Source organism: Haliaeetus leucocephalus, unplaced genomic scaffold (assembly GCF_000737465.1).
Source record: "Haliaeetus leucocephalus isolate CR32 unplaced genomic scaffold, Haliaeetus_leucocephalus-4.0 Scaffold577, whole genome shotgun sequence".
NCBI lineage: Eukaryota > Metazoa > Chordata > Aves > Accipitriformes > Accipitridae > Haliaeetus > Haliaeetus leucocephalus.
The window spans coordinates 3,595,421-3,618,555 of NW_010973013.1; the positions used below are offsets into that span (position 1 = coordinate 3,595,421).

The window sequence follows — 23,135 nt, forward strand, 5'->3', positions numbered from 1 at the left end:
CCCCCCCCCCCGGGACATATACCATCTCACCCAGGTTTCAAGTTACTGTTGATACTTAATAGGAGCCCAGAAGATATCTTGGCCAGTTCTTTTTAAACTCCTACATGATTTTAGAATGTCTATTTTTACAGCTGTTTAACCTCATCCACAGTTACCGTCAAGAGTGGAATGTATTTCATTATCCCTTTAGGGTATGAGCACATTTATCATTCTTGCCTATTCTCATTAAATATGGAACAAAAATTACACAACATTTTGCTGTTCAAATTCTTCCATTCTATGATGGATCAGCATCACTGCTAAAACTCTTTTTGCTCCCCAAGTTAAGACACAAGCACTGTCTCTTCCAGACAGATGTTACATCTTGTCTTGTTTATCAAGTTCTTTTGGGGAGGTAGGGGGCTATTTTCTTGGGGTGTATTTTGGAAGGGGGTCCCCACAGTATCCTGCAATGTTTCCTATTTATATTAATTGCTAATAACTTCTCAGTTCTTGTATTTCATAATTGCTTTCACTTCCCTTCCCTCTACCTCTTTTGGTGATACTGAGGAACTGTGGATTTTTGGGAACCCAGTGTGATGTTCTAAAAGCATACCTCTATCACATTTTGCTTATTTAAATGAAAGCAGTCTTTATTCTGACTCACTTCACTGGACTTCATTATTGATTGTGTGAAATTGGTCCTTTTAGAGTACCAAGCCCATGTATCACTGGTTTAGGCTTTATTTTGTTTATTCAGAATATAATGATTACACACACTTAAGCAATACTTAAAAAAAGGCACATTACCATCCACTACTTTTATCTATCAAGGTGAGGACTAATACAGATTTCCTCTACAATGAATGCAATAGAACCTCTAGACTCAGGATCTTGCCACTCATTTAAGCTTTATTTAAAAATATTTCAAAGATGCTTTGGACTGGCAGCAAAATACCTCCAGCTTAAATCACTCGCACTTACATAGCTCCCATCTTTACATATTACATAACATTAAGAACTTTACACATGACATAATGTAGAAATATGCTTTAATGCAATTAGGAGACCTACAGAAAGGTTATCAAGCATGTGCTAGGAAAGATTTTGAATGCTTATGGATCAATATTTCAGAGATGTCACTGACTTGGAAACACTAAATGCCTTTTCTGGCAGACTGCCATTCTTCCTCCCTTTTTACACACACTCAGTGCTTCCCGAGTAGGTTATAGCAAGGCTTGGTAGGATTAAAAAAGTGAATAAAAAATTAATAATCAGTAAGTGATGGTAGTACAGCCTACACACAGCCTCCAAAATTCACCAGAAATTTTAACTTTAGAGAAGAGAAGCGACAGTTCAATGCAGCAAACATTCAGAAATCCAGGGTATTGAAGAGGGCAAAAGTCCAAAATTCTCAGAAATAGTCTTCCATAATGAAAACTGGTCATGAAAAAAATTAACAAAGCTTAATTTTAATATACAAATTTTCACAACAACATCAAGACCTACTAGCCTATCTATAAGCACATGTTTCAACATGAAGCCATGCAGCTCTTCAAACTGCTTTTATAACCAAGCTGAATGTGGTCCAAGAAACAAATCTAATTCCTCTCATTTGTTATAAGGGTCCAGAACAAATTTTCTTCATATACTTCAATTTCCTAGTATTTAGCATTAAACAAAGAAATCAAGATACTGAGAGCAGCTAGCTGTCCTTTGTTCCTCTTTTTTCATTTTTAACACTTCCACATATTAGCTGATATGTCTCCAATAAAACAGATGGTGATGCGAAGCATTGAGCTGCCTTGACCAAAAGTGAGGTAGTGTTTTATAGCCTGAAACCTCCAAGAAAGAGCATATCTTCCTTTACAAGGCACAGACAAGGAACCCTTCCACTGTTCTTATTACAGTTCCCTGCAGAATTCCCTCCTCCATAGTTCGTACCAGAAAAATGTAGTTTTTATATCTAGTTGAAGATCTCCTTGTTTCCTTGCCTTTATTTTGAGCTAGGCAACCTTTATGTACAGCCTGCTGTGTAGATCCATTCTATTCCACTAGCTGAGCTTAGGTATATAAAGTTCATATTGCCATTTCCATGCAAAGACTCTGTATCTTAATTCTCCTGTACCATTTCTGACACTCTAATTCATCTGTGTTTGAACACGTTAAACTTGCCATTTCTTGTGTCTAGTGATTGCAAACTGCCATGTCCTCCTGCCCATGACTGTGAACTGCCATCCAGCCTGCCTCTCACTTCCACTGCCTCTGACCCTTTCTTTCCTGAGTCTAGACTACCAATGTTTCCCAAATCAGGCAGTATAAATTCCTTATTAACTCTGATGGTGAAATGAGTCTAACTTTCCACACACTGTGTTTCTCCTGCCTGTATAGCTAGGAACTCATACATTGAGTATGTCAAATCATTCCACTCTTGACAGGAAAGTGAACTTAGCTTAGCAGTTACAGCTCATGACTGTTTTAATGCCAATCCCAATACTGCATGTTGCAACGAACCTAATGTAAAAATCCCATGTGTGCCCCCTTCAAATGCCATCTCCTGCCAGCTACAACTATATATACCAAAACCAGGTAAGTTTATATAAAGTACCACTCTTCAGGTTTTAAACTAACTGTCCCGAGAATTCAAACTAATTCAAATGGAGGACCAAGTATACATTATCACAAAGGTCTTGGACACAAAGAAGTCACTGTAATAATACCATTTCAAGGCAAATAAGGCTTGCAGACCTGTATTAAACACCTGCATCAGAAATTGAAATATGCCAATAGCGATCATCATCAATTTGTGTGCTGGCTGCTTCCATGTGCCCTGGTTAGTTTAGTAACTTTAAACACAGGTTTAATTTCAAACAATAAAAAGCCCACTAACCCGTACAAGTACTTCGAATAATACAGTGATCTATAATTGGACTGCAGTTCACGGTAATCTCTAAGCAGTGGTGTGCATTGTGGTGCTGAGCAGATTTGTCATCAGGGTTGAACTGAAAAAGGAAGACAACACAGAAATGTAGTATTTATTTAATTGCTCAGGCATTAAAATGAAATTATTAAAAGCTCTGCTGAAGTTTGAGATTCTTACCCTGATTGTCATATATCCAACATAGGCATCTTCAGAACCCTCCATAAAAACGAAGGTGGAATCTCTAGTGTTTTCTATTATAACTTTATCTGCTACTTTTCCAGGTGCTGTAAAGAAGACATTTATTAAGTCTTAGTTTATGCTACTGAAAAAAACCCCATCCTCAGAAAACTTACATAATTCTATTCAAAGCAACAAAGGAAAAGGAACACCATTCTTGGCACATAGTCTTCATGTCAGAAGAATCTTAAAACAGAAAGTTTCAAAGACAACAAAGAAACTAGTCTTTAACCAAGACAATCTTGCACCAATTTAATATCTAGTACCATAAGAAAAATCTTCTCTTGTACAGAGCTAGTTTTTGACTACTACTTATTATGAACTGAATTAACAGTTTAAACATGGATACCAGTCCAGAGGCACTGTAATTCTGTTACTAAGTACAATTTATTTTGGTATTCTAAACCCTTTTATTAAAGGTAAATACATACATTCCATCACTAATTTGAACCAATTTAAATGACTACTTAGCAATCTGCTCACGACCTATGAGTGACCTTCCCACACTTCTCAAGTGTAAGATTCAGTTTTGAATTGCTACCTTCATGATTCTTTAGAAGAAAATTTTATAAAATTAGACTGAACTATACTTCTGAAAGTATGTACAGAAGGTTTCAAAATGGTTCATTTGCAAGTTCCAATAATCTGCAATTTGATTTCCTGTGTTAACAGCAAGGCTAGCTCTACTCTTTATCCTTAATCCAAAGGAAGGAAATGTTTACATCGGTATGGCAACAGCCAGCAGAGGGAGCACAAGTTAACAACAGTCTTACACTGGTATAAATTCAATGATACTCATTCACAAGCAAAATAGTTTGTCTGATTCAAAACTGCACATTAAATATGCAAGCCAAAAGAAGCCTTCCTCAATACACAAAATGTAAATGTGGAAGTTTCACATATTATAGCAGGTAACTTATCTGATAGCCATTTCAAACCATTCCCAATTTGAGACACACAAACGTGACCAGATATTTGCCCTAAATTCTGTATTTTATTGAAGAGCCTACGCCCAGGATTTCTCACGAGCGGATCTTTTTCTGTTGTCTGTTGACACTAGTACAGACAAGTGGTATGTCTTGTTCTTTATCACTCAGGCAGAAAGGTGCCAGGCAGAATGAAGCAACATTTACATCATTATCCAGCTTGTTCTCACTATCTAAAAGCTAGATCTCTGCTTTCATTACTGCAGAGGTGCAAATATTTTAAGGTAGTCTAGCTTTTCTTCATACCATTATCCACTTAGTACTAGATAACAAGTAAGAGAGGCTTTGATGAGGATTTGTGTTATCATACAAAATATCTTTCTGTGGCCTGGTAACATTTCTATACGTTCACCATAGTGCAAATGCACTGGCATATACACATCAGTATACTTCAGCATCTGAGAAGGAATGGCACCACAGTATTGCAGGTGAACCAAAAGCAGAAAATAAATGGAGCCCTTAAAAGGAAATAAGAGAGCCATAAATTATTAACAGAATTGTGTTCCCTCTTAGGGGGACAAGGAAAAATGGCACTTTACATTGGATGCTCTTAAACACTGTCACACAAAGCAGACAGATTTGTGGAACTGTGCTTGGAGGCGTTTGCCATGCACCTGGATGACGTTCTCTACAGACAAGTCCTTCCTCTTAGCACGAGTTACTTTACAGGTCTCTGAGTTTCAGAGGTCCCAGAACGCCCATTATGGAACATGCCAATTAGTAAGACCACTGCATTTAGATCCCCCCCAGGAAAAGGCTGAAGAGGGAAGGAGACTTGCTCAAGCACTGGCTTAATTCTAAATGCATCAAAGAAATTCTCTGCAACATCCTACTGAATCTTTGCAAAAGAATTATTCAGAGAAATATCTACATTGCAGCTTTTGGCTTAGACCACTTTAGAAGAGAGGAACCAGTATAAGAAAGGGAAAAGAAAGAAAAGGGCCACTAATTTCATAATCAAGCAAAACCTAACTCCCAAGAAGTCTATTTGCTGAAGTCTAAGGGAGTCATGTTCCAGGGGATCAGAATTCACACTCAGTGTAAGGACCAAGATGAAACCATTGAGAAATAATTTAACAGAAAGCCTACGATCAGGGACTGCCTAAAGAATTAAAAATTAACTGAATGTTGCCTCAGAACTCTTTTATTCTTCAAAAGGAATAAAACAATTTCACTTTTCAGTGCATTATTAGAAAAATAACTAGATCCTGCAGGAAATAACTGTGACCCTGTTCAACTGTATCAGGCAAAAAATGCAGAGGTCCTTTTAGATCTTGCAGTCTGTAAAATCTACAGCAAAGAACACAGCTCTAAACTAGTCTAAAATATAATTTTCAATTCAAAGATGCAGAACAGGTATTTAAAGAAGAATTCAGGCATGTGAAGGTTCTCTTGCACTCAAAAGTAAAAAAATACCTTATTATGACAGTCTTAACCATTTTAGATTTTTCTACTTATTGTTTTTACTAATTTTCTTCTTGATTGGAAAAATCCTTTGATAATCCTTTTTTCCACTTTCTTGCACATTATTTAAGTCAAATGGAAAATAAAGGGAAAAAACAAAAGTTGTATCTCCTAAAATACAGAAAACACACATATTCAGTGAAGATTCTCAGGTCAGGACACATGTCTGTACAACTGCTGAAACTCAGCTATTAAGATGAGAAACTTTGTGTCTTGAGTAAGATGAGCGCTCCACGGAAGGCTTGCATTCCTGCAGTCATCTGACACCCCCTCCCCAACCCTTGGAAAATAGAATTCTTTTAAGAAATTCATAGGTATTTCTGTCCACTGAACCAGATGCATCAATCTCCTTACAGGACCTCTACTCTTACTTCTTACTTGACAGTTCAGATAATCCACAGTACTAGTAATACCTCCGAAAGCTTCCTTCTGAACCCAACTCCTTTCCCTAGATTTAAGGAAATAAATAACCCCAAAATTAAACAGAACAACAAATCTAGAATACCAGGCATCATTCTGTAAGAACATTTTGCTTATATGAGAAAGCAGAAGCTTCTTGAAAGCTCGAGGTATGTAAAACTGCCTTTCTAATAATGTTGTGCTTCTTCAGAAGTCAGCAGAAGAAACCATTAAAGAAATTTGAGTAGAACTGCGGAGAGATTTGGTGCTGCCTTAATCCTACCATTCTGAAAAGCATGCCAGACTGAACAGAGAAGAGGTAGTTCTCCAAGGCTTAGTGGTTCACTTTAATTTGTTTTCTTTTCCAGACAAATGAAAACTGACTCCCTCTACAATGTCACTCACCATTCAGTGGAGAAAGTCTGAGGAAGTGAAGAGTCAGCAGTGCCAGAAACTGAAATATAAATACATCTAGCATTTCTGGATTCCTCTTGGAGGTTTTGTTCCCCAAGACAGCTATTCTGTTACAAAAATACACAATGCAGATCCCTTGCTTTTAAAGAACTGTAGTTAAGATAACTGTTTTTCTGAATAACTTGGGTTAATTCCAGTGGAAGGGAACGCAGAGGGCCTTTCAAAACTTAAAAGGAGCCAGAGAACATGCAGAAGTTTAACCAGATATCAAAGACGTCGGTTCAAGTTTCATGAAGTAATTGAGAAATTTCATATCTTAGGACAGTGCTGATCCAGTTTCTTCTGGATTTTAAACACTCTACGAATATGACCTCCCCTATTTGTACTGGCATCTATTACTGTCATCCCATATCTGAAACAGAAGCCGGGGGTATTTTGTTATTTGTCTAAGGCCACGTCTGCACTAACAAGCACTGCAGCATAAGAGTGGCACTAGAGTGAAATAGTGCTGAGGATCAGACATCCACACCACATGCATTGCAGGACAGGGAGGGCAGAAGAGACTGTGACTTTGGACTAGTCCTAGCATGGTCCCTCTGAACGTACACTGACTACTAGAGTGCAATAACAGTATTCCAGGAACATGTCTCTTAGATTAGTCTCATCCAAAAGGAATCTAGTTTGCACTCCAAAACCTCTCCACAACACAAACCAAAGCACTGTAAGAGGGGATGTTCAGGACGTTAGCTTCAGAAGTGTACTCAGGAACTGACAAACTAACATACTAACGCAGCTGCATCTCGCAGATCTGCAGGGACAAGTTTTAAGACTAACACTGGAACAATCTAACTGCATTGCTCAAAACTGTTCTCACTGCCAGGGCTGCAAAACTCAGGCAAGAAGTGCCAGAATAGGCTCACTCTAGAACAAAATGGTTGGTATGCAGAACAGATAGATACCTGAAAAGAGGGGACTTTTCAAAACAAACAAAACCCAAACAACAACCACCCACTCCCTACCCCCCCAAACAAAAGCATACAATGACAACAAACACCACAACAACAAAGAAAAACCCCAAAACAAACACCACTCCCAGAATCCCCCACACATCCCCAAAAGACTACCCCAAAAAAACCAACCAACCAAGAAAAAAACCAACCCAGACAGATGGAATCTCAGAAGAAGCAGGCAATTCACTTCTGGGTCACCACAGGAGCAAGAGGTCCAAGACCTCTTAACCAAGATCTCTACCTGCCATTAAGACAGTCTGAATTCTTACTACGCTATCATGTTGCTGGGGATTAGCATGCTCACAGTAGGGACAGGAAAAGCAAACAGCTCCACAAGCACCACAGTTTGCAGCTAGGTTTATTATATTAACTTCCTAAACCTATCCTATTCTGAAAGTCTTATATCCTTCTCCATAGAAGTTCTCCTTCAGAGGTACAGTTGGGAGACGAACAGAGAAAGAACCTCCAGTCTCAGAATCTTTCTGCTTGAATGCTCTCATTTCCTTCCTTGAGATGGAATTACGATGCTGAAGAAAATGGGACAGATACTAATTTGGGCTTGCTCCCACTGCTGGATTCTACTCTGGAGATAAGTTATATATAAACAAATTTCATAAGAACCACCTGAAAATTTCAACTACAGTAATATAACTGAGTATACTTTCTGAAAAATTCAATTTTTTAATCCTAATGAAATAAAAAGTTATTCCAAGAACTAACAAGCAGACAACGGTACTTTAGTCTGAAGCATCAGCTACTTTTTAGTTAGTGACACTTGTACAGAAAATACTTATTTACTGGGCTGATGAAGAAAGACAGGCATTTATAGTGGATATTTAATACACCAGAATATCTTTGTAATTAAGGTAGTAATTAACACAAGTCATACTTTGAGACAAAGATGCTCTCAGTTTAAATACCTGCACCGATCATGGTGATTGGAGATTCTATATATATCCATTCATCAGTATATATACCAGAGTGAACAAATATAAGTCCATCAAAATGAGCTTCTTGAACTCCACCAAGAGCATCCTCAATGGTATCATAATACTAGAAGAAAAGGGACAAGTTTAGAGAGAAATATCCAGGCAAAGATATATAAATATTCTTAAAAACTGCTTTAGAAACATACCAACATATTTTCTCTTCCTTTGTATCTTGCAGGATTACTGTAGAAGTGTTCAGCAAAACCCGGCTTTACATGTGCTCCTTTGTACTAAAACAAGGAAAATAGCTTATAATAAGCTTGCAGATAGGTGGATATGAATGCACAGACAAGAGATCTACTAATCCCCTAATTAACAAGCCATTTGCTGATATCAGTTTGTTCTGGGAACTAAGGATCATATTCTGACCTCCCATAACAGGCACCCAGTTTGAAATGGCAACCCCAAAAAAGTCTGACCCTAAGAAAGTGACCAACTAAGCCAAGAAGCTAACCTACTTACACAGCCAAAAGCCTCTAAAGTGACTGAAAAGCTTTGTGTACCTTATCCACTCCACAACAGATGTTCTTATTCCCATCTTTTGATTTTTCTAGCAGCTTGCCACAAAACAAACTGCATTTATATGGTGAGGAAAAAAGAATCCTATACCTTCACTTTTGATTGAGTACTGAACAAAAGAAGCCCAGTGAAGTATTTGTCCTCAACAAGCTTTAGAGTTTCATTAACCAATTACACATAGCATTGTATAATACACTCACCTTGATACTTATTTCCCTTACTTATGTTTTTCAAATATCATGCCCAGCCATTCTTACAATACCTTTGACACTTTGGATTAGAGGTTCAATCACATGGCTTAAAGGTTAACTTGTTTAGCTCCAGTCATGTCAGCTGTAAATCACTATTAAAGCCCAAACGATATTATCAATATACTGTTTGGTTTACTAGAGAAAGATGCATATGAATCTGATAACTAGCATGCACGCTGGTTTAGTATGACAAGAATACACTTGAAGTTTATTGCGAGCCACAGACCATGAGAATCTCTTGCACGGAATTTCAGTGATACAAAACATGAGGAAAACCCAAGATAGAAAAGCTGGATGCTCAAGCGCTCCACTTTATCATGATGTGTCTCCCTAAAGTGTGCCTCAAAAGAGGAAATAACTTCAGATATCCCCCTATTGCATAATGCAATACAAGGATCTCTCCCCACCTGCTCAGTCCCATCATCTCATTTAAAGTTTAAAACCAAAATAATTACTATTGTCAGCCCCATTTCAGAAGTTGAGGTTTTTACTTTTATAAACCATCTTTAAATTGGAATATAAATGAATACTACTGTTACCAGTTGCTGAAAGCTTTCTTTCCAGGGATTTGGATGTTCATATTCTTCTGGATTAATCTGATAAAATTTACCAGGTTCAGGATGCATCATTGGACGAGTGTACTCAAATACTTCCATATACAATCTTTTCCTGAGCAAATTGTCAAGCAGAAAACGAAATTAATGTATTTCTGATTACTCTTCCATTTTAATGTAACACACCAAATGTTAAAACCTGTTTTTCTTCCAACAGCATTTGCCAGTCTGTGACAGTGAATTTGACCAAGATCAGTATCAACTCCTTTAAAAGACTTCCAAAACAATTTTTCTGTTGGACTGACTTCTGTGTTTTTCTAAGAAGAATTTTGACATGCATTTCATGATCCAAGTGAAACAGTTCTCAACATGTAATTTCCATGAAGAATTTTAAGCAGTTAGTTACACTGTTTGTGGAATCAGAGTCTAATTGCATATTAACTACACCATCACTTTAACACTTATGAAAGCTAGTAGCACAAGAATAACAGGAACTTCAGATGAAGTGTGCCACCACCTCTTCCTCACCTTGCCAAAAAAAAAAAAAAAGTTGAAAAAAATGCATTCACAGAGAACAAATGATGCACTGTATTTCAAAAAAAGAGTTCATCAGTAGACAGATTACAATGGCTTAAGAAGAAGAAAATCGCACACAACAATTGGATTCTTTTGATTAGTGCCAGAATACAAATAATTGCAGTGTCTGAGCCTGCTGATATTAAGTCCAGACTTACAGGATGACACTGAATCTCAGAAGTTGTAATTCATCTGACAAGACATCCCCAAAACAGTCTTTAGCACAGAAGTGGGGGAGGAAGGGAAGAAGAGCATTTTTGTGATGTTACACTCAAACTTTATTATTTTTCTTTTAGTCTTAAGCTGTTTTTTTTAATGTAAAGATTAAGAAACATATATAATTTTTTTCCTTATAAAACAATTACAAATTTAGATCCCATTTATTCAAGCTCTCAATAACCCAGGGGCAGGGTGGATTCATACAGGGAAAAACAGCCTGAGTATCCAACCACTGAACAAAAATCAAACCAAATGAAATAAAACCAAAAAACCTGGAGTAACACTAGACAAAACTTGCATCTAACATTAAGAAATGTGTTGTTTCTTTTGTGTCAAGTAACACAATCCCCACAGAAGCCTGGAAAAGGTTAAAGAGGGGAAGAAGGAAAGGAGTGGCTACTGAAGGAATACGTCACTGATTTTTTAAAACAGCCATTATTTAACTAGTATCTACACTACTAGCGAATCAAAAGTTCTACTGCTTAACACATATAATCAGATATTCATAAGTAACAAATAATGCTTAAGTAAACCAGACATAATAAAATTCATTTTAATTCAACTAATTGCAACAAACATTTCAATTTTTCTATTGTACTGGCATCTCGTGCAGCACATCTAATATTTCTCAAGATAATGAGGAATAGCTTTTCACTTACCACAAAATTGGATCATTAGCCAGCTCACTGAAGCGTTTACACACACAAGCTGCTCTACAGAGATCCTGCTCCAGCAGGTAGGAGAAGATCTTTAGAACCACTTCATCTGGCAACTTCTCCTGAAGATACTGTTCTGCAGGTGCTGCTATTAAACAGTAATCTATATAAGATTATTGACATATTTAACCAGCCCAAATTCTGACCAAAATAGATCACCAACTTGCCATTTGAAAGATTCCCATTTAAAATGCCAATGATCTCAAAGTAGTTTGGTTTTTTTTTGGGTTGGGGTTTTAAGTTCATTTCATCTAAATCTAAAGGCAAAAAAAAGAGGTAAATGGTTGACTCTGGAATCAGGTAGAAGTTATAGACTTCAAGACCTCTTTCAAAACTTTTTAGTTCACCTTTTCTATTGGAGGAATCAATCTGCATACAACTGCAGGCATTAAGTAGGCTACTGTGCACGTTCCAGATATACTGGCTCCTCACTGCTATTAGCTTCATTGAGGTTCAATTAACCCACATTATCTATATAATAATAATAATAATCTGGTCCCAAAGTCAAAATCTCTGCAAATGTTTTCAAACACAAAAGAATTTACTCAGAATTAGTCACTGTCTGGAAAAACTACTAGTAAAACTTCCATGTTCTCCCACAACAATCACACTAGGAAAAAGAACGTCTGGGATGCAGGAAACCAGTAGCCACCAATAATTCCAAAGTCTCCTCCCTCCACTTACTCCCATATATGCTCTTTCTTTTAAAATGAAAAATCTAAGCCAGAAGAAGTGTTACCCTTGCCAGATGTTGTATTTCTTCAGAGGTTTGAGAAAGTGGCATTCCTGTATCTCTGTGGAGACGTGAATGCACTTCATTAAAACCCCTGCTCTTGGGCAGGCGCGCACTCCACATACGACAGTTCATGTAGGAAAGCCCCATCTGTAGTTTGCTTTCTCACAAGACCCTTCTGTGGCAGGTATCCTCAGAGCAGGGGGGTTCTGTTTGCACAGGTCACTTGTTCGGTTATTGTCTTTAGGATCCCTTCTCAGGCAGAACCGTACACAGCAGCTTCCAAGAGGATTTGTATGCAAGGCATTAAAAGCTCCTGGTACATTCATAATGCAATTACATCCATGTAATGCCCCTTGCATTATTCATTTTTTTCTAGAGCATCTGAACCTAGGGAGCAATAGGATCGTGATTCTGGCTACTACAGGAAGACCACTACAGTGACCCTCAGAAACAGAACCTACTAATTTGATGGAATAACATTCTGAAAAATGGTTTCCATGTGAAATTACACACACACACACAAAAAAAAAGAAAAAGAAAAGAAAGAAAGAAAGATAAGCCCCAAGACTTCCCTGGGTAAAGCAGCACAAATAATTACATTATTTCCAGCTAGAAGAGAGAGAAGACATGAACTGCAAGGACCAGAACTGTGCCTTTTACAAAAAAGCTAAATTGTGGTCTACAGACCACATCACCAGAACCTGTGTACTATGAGAAAACTGATTAAAGCTGTTTTTCCAGGGTGTCGTGCTTACATCTGTGGTCAGACCAGTTAGTAGAAATTATGAACTATTACTGACTTTGCAGTGACTTTCCCTGAACCTGTTCCTTGTTGCACCATTGTATTAATGTCACCTTGGTGATTCACAAATACCGATTTCCTCTAAGATGCTACGAGGGCACTTATCCAATCAACTGATGGCTGCTCTCAACAGTAACACAGCATACAGTCATCAGCTATAGGTACATGCCACTTTAATCCAACAAAAATCTATGCTGTACAAAAGGGATAAGTCTCACCATTCCACATGCCTATAGCTATTTGCTCCCAAAGTATCCTTTAGGTTGGTACTACTGATCATGGACAGAATAAAACAGAATTTTTTTCCTAATCTTTACCCATCCTCCTCCAAACTAATTTTTTTATGGCTCAGCTCCTTGTTGTAGTTCATTGCAAGCTACAGAAGTGCTACCATGGCCACAAGGAAGGAGACAGGAATGAATGTCCAGAAACTGGCCAAGACGGTTCCCTTCAGCATCAGTATTATTAATGCCAGATTAAAAAGTTCTTTTTATTCAACAAAACAAAACAAAAAAACAACCACAAACAAACAAAAAACCCCAACCTAAGAGCCAGGCTGAAGCCAGTAAGTTAGCAAAACTAATAAAAAGCAGGTAGTCTGGAAAGGACTTATGCTCAAGAGGCACTTGAGGAACCCAGAGTCTGGGGAGCACATACCAGCAGTCCATAAGGTTGGGCACCACCAAAAAACACTACATGCACAATCATTGCTAGTTTTTAAAGAGGTCTTTTTCCACTGGAGATATAAAGGTTCTTTCCTGTGTCAAACAGGCAGCAGCAATTCATTCTACGGTCCTAATTACCCTTGAAATGCATCACAGGACATTGTTTCTGAATTCATCTTTTTCTGGTAGGTTTCCAGTTAGATGTGGAGATAGTCTTCTACTGTCTTACAAGCTGAAATGCAATGTTGTGAATGCAAGGCAGTAAATCCTCACATGCCTTCCACGACCTGTGTTCTCCTTTTAACACACAAATCCCTAAGGCATACAATTTAATCTTCTTCCCAAGACAATCAGTTACTTCCCTAAACAACATGCAGAATTTTTTCTTCCTTTATGTATGTTAGGACCTTGATTAATTCTTTACTGAAAAGGGAAGTTCACTAGTGTAGTGCCCCCCATTGCTCAACAGCTCACACTCCCATTTTCCTCCCTAGGCCTTATCTCAAAATGAAAATTGAAATCCAGATGCATTTCCTTACTGCAAGGGGCAGGGACCAACTTTGAAAGTGTCAAAAAAGCTTCTTGCAATAAAAAAAAAAAAATTACAATAAAAAAGTCACAATACCCCCCTCCCCCCCTCATTTTCTCAAGTTTTATTTACTTGGAAACTTAGGCACTGACTGCAAAATGAAGATGATGATTTTACCCACCTTTATCTAAAATCCTGTAAAAGTGAGAGATTTAGTTTAAATTGCCCTTCTGCTCAATTAAGAAGGGGCTGATCTAAGATTTCTTCACTCAAATCACTAATATACTGATTACTAGGTGAAATTCTCCAATATAATTTGAAAAAAGCTAATTTACTTCTTGATGTGAAGACTTAAATATCCTCAGGGTCCAAAAGACAACTCCATGCTTATGTTTTATAAATTCATGCTTCACATTTTGGGGATCTTTTAGTAATCTGTCAAAGCAAGGATGCATTCAACATGTTCTTCCTCCCAGTTTACAAAAATAAGCCAAATACAGTTTAAAAATTTGTCTGGCCACCCAATCAGAAACATTCATGTGCTGCTACTCCTGACAGTTTTATGCCTATTGACAAAGTGAAGGTTAAGTACGAAATGCATACTCTTAAAATAAAAAAATGATAGTTTTCCAAATAAGTGTTAAAAATAGACAAGAAAAATAAAAACAAAGTGCAAGAGGTCATCACCAATCTTCATCTTTGCCCTAACATAAGTTGGCAGTTGAACTATTTACGATTTTAATAAAGTTTTAATAAAGTGATAATACATTAGACAACTGAAAATTAGAAACACAGCTGGTTATGTCATTCTGTTTCCACAGGATATGCATGAAGCTATTTCAGTTTCAGTTCTGATCATTTAGTAGATAGAAACTAGTACAGTAATACCAAGACAAAAGACAGGGAAAGTTGCCTGAAAGTGAATTACCTTCCTTGTACAAAGACAAAGAATGCCATCCCATGAATCCCAAATTGTAAATTGTGTGTCTTGTATGGATACCTTCTTTGTGTGGAGAAGATGGAGACAAATAGCTTTTATTCCAAAATGAGGCATTTAGTAAAAATATTTTCTTGCTAAGTAGAAATATGTCAGAAAACACAGCATGCAGTGTTCTTGGAAAAATTTCTTATAAATAAATAGGAAAAATAAAAAATAAATTTTAAAAGGCAGTAAGTTCTGCAAACTATGAGCTGTACGTGTACCTAATACATGGAACAATCAATGAGTGCTCCAGTAACCCAGAGTCTCAATATCTACTACAACTCTGTAGTTCAGTGAAAAGAAAGAGATTACTAGTCTGTGAACTGAAGTCTTCCAAAGATGGTTAAAAGTCAGCAAGAACTGCCCAGTATAAAATGGATATGCAAATGATCTTAAAGCAAGAGAGGAGAAAACCTATGCAGTAATAAACAGAAAGGAAGAGTATGTCAAATGATTAAAACCCTGGATTTAAATGACACGACAAGACAAGTGATACTGAAGACTGTGAAATATCCCAGTAAGCAGAGGCATACATTTACAGTTGAGGTAACAGAAAGAAACAGTCAGAATACACTGAATTTAAATCCTTCTGTAAATCAAGAAATATTATATTTGCATATGATACAAATATTTGGATCAATGAGATCTAAAAGCTGTAAGTACTTTCTACAGATGTCAAACAAATGCTGAATTTGTAGGTTCACCAGTCATTTGTGATGTAAGAAGCACAGCTCCACCATACCTTTTTCTTATCTAAATTTTTGGTTTCTTCATTTTTTGTATTCTACTTAAAGAGTTTAAGTGAAAAATTATTTACGTATTTTCTATAATGTGTTGCTTTCTTTTCAAGATTCTTGTATATTCATTAATCTTTCTGTCTCAGGATTGAAGAACTCATTGTCCACTGTAGAGACCACTGGAGGACAGGGTTGCAAATAATAAAAAAAACCCATGTCAATATTTCAAAATTCTAATGTGTTCTTCTTGACAGTATCTGAGACTGACTTTTTTTTTTCTCTCCTTACAATTTGAAATAGCAAGTCTCTTTCAGCAGCACTAATTCTGAAATTAGTATTAAAATAAGGAATAGTCTTCTGTTTTTCCAACTGCTGGCTCCACTCCAGTTGGAAGCTCTAATTGACTGGCATTTCTCCTTTCATCTCTGCCAAATTTTCCTCAGCTCAGAGTCCATACAAGAAGGAATGGTTCTCCACCACGACATCTTCCTATATTTCTAGTCCCACGCATTCATCTACAGTTCTAAAATAAACAGCTATATGTTCCAGATGACAATATACAGTCTCCACTGATGGCAATCCAGAAAGTCTCATGCTTACAACTCAGTCACAACAGCTATCATTACCTATGATAACAAAAAAATCGGGTGGGAAGGGGAGCAATTCTCACTGCAATCAATACTTGTACAAATTTAGAGGAATATCTCAAAAACTCAATGGGGAAAATAAAAAAAATAACCACCATCCATACTGGGGAAAGAGATTAATAGAAAACAGGTTGAGAAGGACACTCCCTTGTTAGATTGCAACTGGTCTGAATACAATCTTAAAAGTACAATTATGAAAATCATTGTTTACAATTCTTCTGGTAATTCCATGTTGGAGAAGCCTCCACAACCCTGGTACTTTCCCCACATAAGCTCAAGAATGTTACAAAAGGAACGTGCAGCAAAAGTGTGGAGAATTCCTTTGGAAATTAGTGTCATTCATGCTGTAATTTGTACCACAGGACTCAAAGTTACATACCTTCACTAAAGCAAGAAGATGAGTAAAAGCATAATGAAGAACACATCAGAAGTCAATGAGCTTGAGGAAAAACTAAGAACTGGCAAGAGAAACCAAGTCTATGACAAGATGACTTTGTACAAGGCTTCAGATACCAAATCAGGAAATGAAACTGAAGTAGAATAACACAGGTTGATGTTCAGTTGGTTCTGGCTATTTCAAGGATATAAATCTTGAGGTTAAATGATTCTTAACCAGCTGCTGAAATTAAAAGTTAAGGGGGGGGGATGGCAGCAATAATACAGAGGCAGAAAGAGATAGAGAAAGATAAAATCTACACTATGGAGAAGGTGAGAAGCCAGAAAGAGCAGACTTCAACAGAAGCAATGAAAATGGACCAAAGCCTTGTGCCAGCTGCTCAGTTTTTAATTCACAGTGTTAAGGGAGACATGGACAAAAAAACCAAAACAAACAAACAAAAAAACCCACAAGAAAAGCAACAGAAACCACATCAATGGGAGTTGGCAAGCTCTGATGTTGATTTTCCAGGGAAAAGTGACAGCAGATCTCCTAGAACTAAAGAGTGTGTCAGGAGACAAAAAGGGGTAGAAGGAGAGAGACTGAAAAATGACGTAGAAAAAAGAACAAGTAGGATATATGTGCCTACATATGTGTGTGCAAACAAATAAAAAATACACACACACATACACACACAATATAATTACATTCACATGTATGTGTTTATTATACAATGTACATATATTGTATAAGTACGTGAAATATATGTACATATACTGTACATATACGTATGTACGTATATGTGTATTTTTATTTATAAACACACACCAACTCTCTCCCTCTCTCCACAATGAAGTGCTATAATGACATACCCAAACTACCTTTAAATAATATACTGGAACAATACATCAATATGAGAAATGGTAAATAAACCTAGTCAGAGTGCTGCACCATTGCAGCATTACTGCTTCTAACAGTAGCTTGGATACAGCTACACAGCACTTTGAAGAGAATAAAAACCAAACCAAACCAAACCAAAAAAACCCCAAACCAACATGCCTGCAGTGAAGCAGGCAGACTAAAGGACCAGATTCTGAAAATCAGATTAAAATCATGCTTCCAAATTTGAAGTTCAGAACAAGTTTGTAGCTGTTTTTTCACTGCAGTTTCTCAGCTGGAGAACAGACAGGAAAAGTAACTTTAGAGGTGGTGGTGGTGTGGGTGGGTGTGCGTGTGAAGTCAAAATGTCTCCACCCCTTCTCTCCCACCCCCTTTTTTGTACAAAAAGTTATTACCTGATAAATCCTGGGATTTTCCAGATACTCTAGCACGTTTAGCTCGGTGACCAAAGTTTTCAGTAGCTGAAGTGGAGGCACCCTTTAATGAAATAAATAAGAATTAGTTCAGTCATTAGGTAACTTATGAAAAGTACTAATTAGCTTCCTATTCTTGAAAGAGTAAGATTTACTTTACAATTAAAAACAAACAGAAGTTACCTCCATACTGCTCTTTGTAGGGCAAGCTGTTCTTTTAGGTAGAAGAGTTTTTCTGCGAAGTTGGTATGGACTATTTTGTGCACCAGGACCTGATTCTTCTGCAACCATATCTGCAGGTACATCATCATCTGTCAACAAAAAAAGGAAATTTGCTAATTAGAATTGTAGTTTTGTTTTATACCAGAAAAACACTACAGCAGTTTTCAAATACATCCAGTCAGGAAGGTGGGGAGGAAATGCTAGAGCACACAGAATTTTTAGTGAAAAAAATCAGAATATACACAGCATACATAAAATTACATGAGAAAGTACAAAGAATTATGTTCTCCATATGTACACAGCAGCTATACCAAAAGCTGCTTAAAAAAACAAAAACAAAACCCCCCAAAACCCACCAAACAAAAACCAAAAGCCTAGGTTTTTGCTTTCTCTTCAAGCATATAATTCACTGTGCTAATTCCATCACCTCATTACCTCAAATTTTTCACCTAACACTATCAGCATAATGAAGAACATTGGAGCTTCAATTATTAACCAGATGTTATCAAGAAATCCTTTAGTAAACATGGCATTTAGTACAAAACTCAAGGCAGAATTTTCTCCAAATGTTTCAGGAATAGCCCAGGCCAGCATAGAAATCTTTCTATAAAATGGAGGTAGTTTTAAATACATACATTCTGTTTGCCTGAATTATACTTAAAAAAGTGTATATTTCCTCCCTGCCCTTTAAAAAAGAGCACAGAAAGTGCGATGAGTACAATTTTAAAAGTTTTTGATTCATTAGTTTCAATATTCCATGTTCGTATATTTATGGAACATACTCAAAACAAGTAAGGAATAATTACTTATCACTGCATGCCCTACAAGTAGCATCATTTAATAAAGTTACAAGAATTTTAAAAAGGCCAGAACAAAAACTGTCTAGAAAATAAATTAAAGCCCAGCTCCACATAAGTAAAAGGTATACTTTCTGCAGATGCTTAACTGTGAGAAAAGAATTTTGGACTTCCTTTTCATTTTAACTGCTTTTTTGTTTTTAAACTGGGTAAAACATGATGTAAAAGTGATAGCCAGAAAAGCAAGACTGTAGAGTAAGCAGTTTTCCTGAATACGTTAGGGTGAAGGGAGACTGATGTCAACCCCCCCTCCCACCATAAACACCCCTGCCCCCCTCAAATATTAAACCAGTCTGTTTAAAACACAAAGAAAAGCAATTTTAAAAGTTCTAAAAATTGCCTTACATTTCAAGATCTTAATCTCATGATTTTCCTAAGTGTTACTTGTTTTTTTTGGGGCAGGGGCTTGACATAAATTACAAAACATTGCATTTATATAGGGTTATGCATGCCACCATAGCCCAAGATGCTACATCAGCGACAGCTAACCAATAAAATTCTGAAGAAAAAGCTATTTCAGTGCCCTCCTGCTCTTCTCTGGTCCTGATTTTTCCTCTACCGTAGCAGATTATTTATAAACTGCAAACCTTGCCACATATCATAAACAGATCACAGCACTGCCAGGACATCTAAATAGAGGACAGAAGCTGGTAAAAAGATGAAGTTAGCTGGTGGTACGTGTGCAACTTCACACAGTCAGCTCAGGGCAGTCTAAGAGAATGTCATCGGCTCATTAACCCACCTGAAGACTAACCCTGCAAGAAGCACCTCCGTGATGAGCCTTAGGCCAGCCCAGAAGCTGCTCCAGCTCAGCACAGCCCCAAAGACGGGACAAGACCACACGACTGGGAAGAACCACCACCCCTTTTGCAGCAACAGCACAGGTTTTTAAGGACAGAAGCGAACTTCTACCAAAACCCCACCACTTTTAAAAACAGGGTAACCTCCGTAACTCAGCTAGAAGCTAGCTCACTCTCCCTCTCCCTGTCTACTACTTACATGACACACCTCACTAGCATCTGAGCACTTCTCTACCTGCAAAGGCTAAGTATTTATGCATTATGCAAAAAACTTAAGGACGTTGAGAGATGAACTGCAGTGCATTTTCCTGGGAAGGAGTGTCTGGCCCAGTGTTAGCATCGCGCACCTGCGGGAGGTTACAGACCCCAGAGCGGACCCATTGCATACTCACAACTCAGTCACCCGATTTTACCCGTTTCTTTTCCTCTCTGATCAAAAATACCCTACCAATTTAACAAGATATCAGCAGGTGGAAGAGAGAAGCTGCTACAGGAGAGTTCCCAGCCTTCCCTCGCACCCCAGAGCAGAAGAGGAGCTGTGGGTCTGAAGCGGGCCCTGCCAGGAGGAATCTGGGCAGCCACCACCAGCGGCCGGGCTCTCTCATAGCAAAGACACCCAAACGTGCTCAAACACTGCAGCACCCATCTACTTTGCACCCCTTGTTTCTATTTAAGATCTGATACAGTAATCATAATGTCTGTTGCTAATATCCCCCAGAAGCATGCTACTCGGGGATTTTGAGTGTCTTGTCTTAAGCCCGTTCTCCTGTTTTGCACTGAAGACACCAAGTGACTGTTAGAACGGCTCAATTTCCCCCCCCTGTTCTGGATGGTCAGTACAATAGCACAAAATTGCCATATGAAACACAGCAAAAGCATAATAAGCAAAGAAAACGGGGAAAAAATAAAAATAAAAATCAAAGCACAGAATTTTGATCTCTCTGTAGGCAACGAAAAAGGCAGAGACAAACCCCAATCAGGTCCTTAGAAGTAAACCCGTGGAGGCCACTAAGGACAAAACATATTACTGCTGGAAAGGGAAGGCAGAAGCCTGTGGGGAAAAATGGAAGTAAAGGTCAGTTTGGCTGAAACACTGAAGGACTGGCTAAGCAGAAAAGAAATGTATTCATTTTCTTGCAGTGGATTTAGGAGGATGGCAGGAGTCCTGCTCAAAGATCGCTTTCCTAGCACAGATGACATTAAGGGATATGCACACATTCACTCGGATTCACAGCAGGTTATCAGAGGAATTAAAATCTTCCTTTTTTCCATCCGAGCGGCAAGGAAGATGAGAGAAGGGCACCAGGGGAAAGCACGAACCCGTGCGAAGCAGAGGGGTGCCCAGGGCACACGCAGGCCAAGGTGCCCGTCACTGCTGAGCAACGCCGGCCTGGAGGCACCAGTCCACCCGGCAGCACGCATGGAACCTATCGTGACAGCGACAGCGACGGACGTGTTGTGAGAGCTGCTCATGGGGAGGAACGCTTCAGGGACCAAGAGCCTCCGGCCTGGCCCCGCAATGAACCTGCTAATTGCACACAGGTAATTTGCTGGCTATAGAAGGATAACGAGAGTCAGGTGAGCTAGATGACTTCTTTCTCACCAGCAGTTTTTGTCACACTTCTGAGGGGCTGACCAGCTTCTACAGAGATTTCTAACATTTCAGGAACAATAATAACTGATAATACTTCTCAAAATGCAGCCTGTGTAGCTACCGTCAAGTGAAACGCTATCAGGAAACTTGAAAGTCTTAAGTGATCTGTTACAGAAGTAGCCTCGGTGGTTGTTTTTAGCCTTCCAAATGCTCCACCGTAAGCTCTGAACAGACTAAACCAGCTACAGTGCTAGCTTTCAGATGAATTCTTCTCAGAAAGTAGTATTTCCTGAAGACTGCACATTACCCTTCCCTGAGCAAGCAACATGACAATGCTCATAATGCAGACTAGAGAACTCAAAGAGCTGTATTTTGAAAGTCCTTCTCTAAGAAACACACTCACATAACAGACATATGCCTGCTTTAAAGCAGAAAAATCAATTTTAAAATACAGAACCTCAGTGCCTCCAAAATATTTTGAAAAACCCTATTTTAAAGTGTAGCAGTATTAGCTACTGCATCTAATAATGTAAATAAAAGGCACTATAATCACCTTTGTTGATGGCTGAAGTATAAAAGTCAATAAACAAATTTGGGGGAGTGTGTAATATTAATACCCTCAATAAAAACACCTGCTGAAATGACTGCCAGATGCTGTCACAGTTTTAAGCAAGTCAATACATTTGCAGTTTTTATGAGGTTAAATTAAGCTGAGTCTGCTCTCAAATAAACATTTACCTGAATATTTTGCACCAATTATATTGTATATAAAAGAAAATAATTTCAAACAAAATCATGTTTATTGAAAATTAAAAATTTAGTGACACTGACAAGTCAAAACCTGAATTTAAATTAAGAAGTATCTTATCTGATAGTTCAAAAGAGCTCATGAAACCTGAACCATAACACTACAAGCTTTAACACCCACAAAAGACCAGTGCAAGCACAAATACTTTCCAGTGGGAAAGAAAAATAAAATTAATCTGCCACTCTGTCAACTGCTATAATCAGTCAAGACTGTCCTGCATTTCCACAAATGCTATGGAGGTGTGTACTTTTAAGTGCGTATGTTAAAGAGTATACAATTAACTTTTGTTTCATTAGGACATTGTAAAAAAACATTTTAAAAAACATTGTCAAAACAATTTTTAAAAAAATAAAAATATACAGATCACTTATTGAGGAAGTTCATCATATCCACGCCATCTTCTTTACAAAAAGATGTGCATGTGGTTTTACTTCTACCTTACACGTGGTCAGATAATATTTCCAAGAGTCATCTTAAATATAACAACAAGTGTCATGAAGACAGTAAGGCTGATAAAAGCTTTAAAAAAAAAATTATTTACCCCCCCCCAAATACACTCTTATCAGAAAAAAAGAAAAAAGAGGGGGGTTCAAGGGAGAAAGCTCAGGCACCAATCTGTAGGGTTTAATCATTTAGTTTTAGCACTGCAATTTCACTTCTTTGTGCTGTTTTTCCGTATCTTCCCAAAACAGGGCGGGGGGGAACAGAACAAAACAGATTTGTAGTCAAGAGGGGCAAAATGCTGGGGGTGGCAGGTATTCCCCAACAGACACAGCATTTAAATTGTTCCTGCAGACTGGGGGAAGAAAATGGTGAGAAAAATGTAACCAA

At 37.8% G+C, this 23,135-nt stretch overlaps 1 protein-coding gene across 3 annotated transcripts in view; it reads right to left on the reverse strand.

The window, feature by feature from the left end:
* The window catches only part of FBXO11 (F-box protein 11), a 71,160-nt gene that overhangs the window by 21,088 nt on the left and 26,937 nt on the right, over positions 1–23,135 (reverse strand). Inside the window, exons 2-9 of one of the 3 annotated variants that reach the window (XM_010577762.1) lie at positions 18,207–18,334; positions 18,006–18,087; positions 11,180–11,324; positions 9,711–9,840; positions 8,548–8,631; positions 8,333–8,465; positions 3,080–3,186; positions 2,870–2,981 (exon numbers count right to left, since the gene is read on the reverse strand). In XM_010577762.1, coding sequence (XP_010576064.1) covers positions 2,870–2,981; positions 3,080–3,186; positions 8,333–8,465; positions 8,548–8,631; positions 9,711–9,840; positions 11,180–11,324; positions 18,006–18,087; positions 18,207–18,334 — 921 coding nt within the window. Of the gene's footprint in view, positions 1–2,869; positions 2,982–3,079; positions 3,187–8,332; positions 8,466–8,547; positions 8,632–9,710; positions 9,841–11,179; positions 11,340–18,005; positions 18,088–18,206; positions 18,335–23,135 lie in introns of those variants that run through there. The other 2 variants (XM_010577764.1, XM_010577763.1) reach the window with 2 other exon arrangements.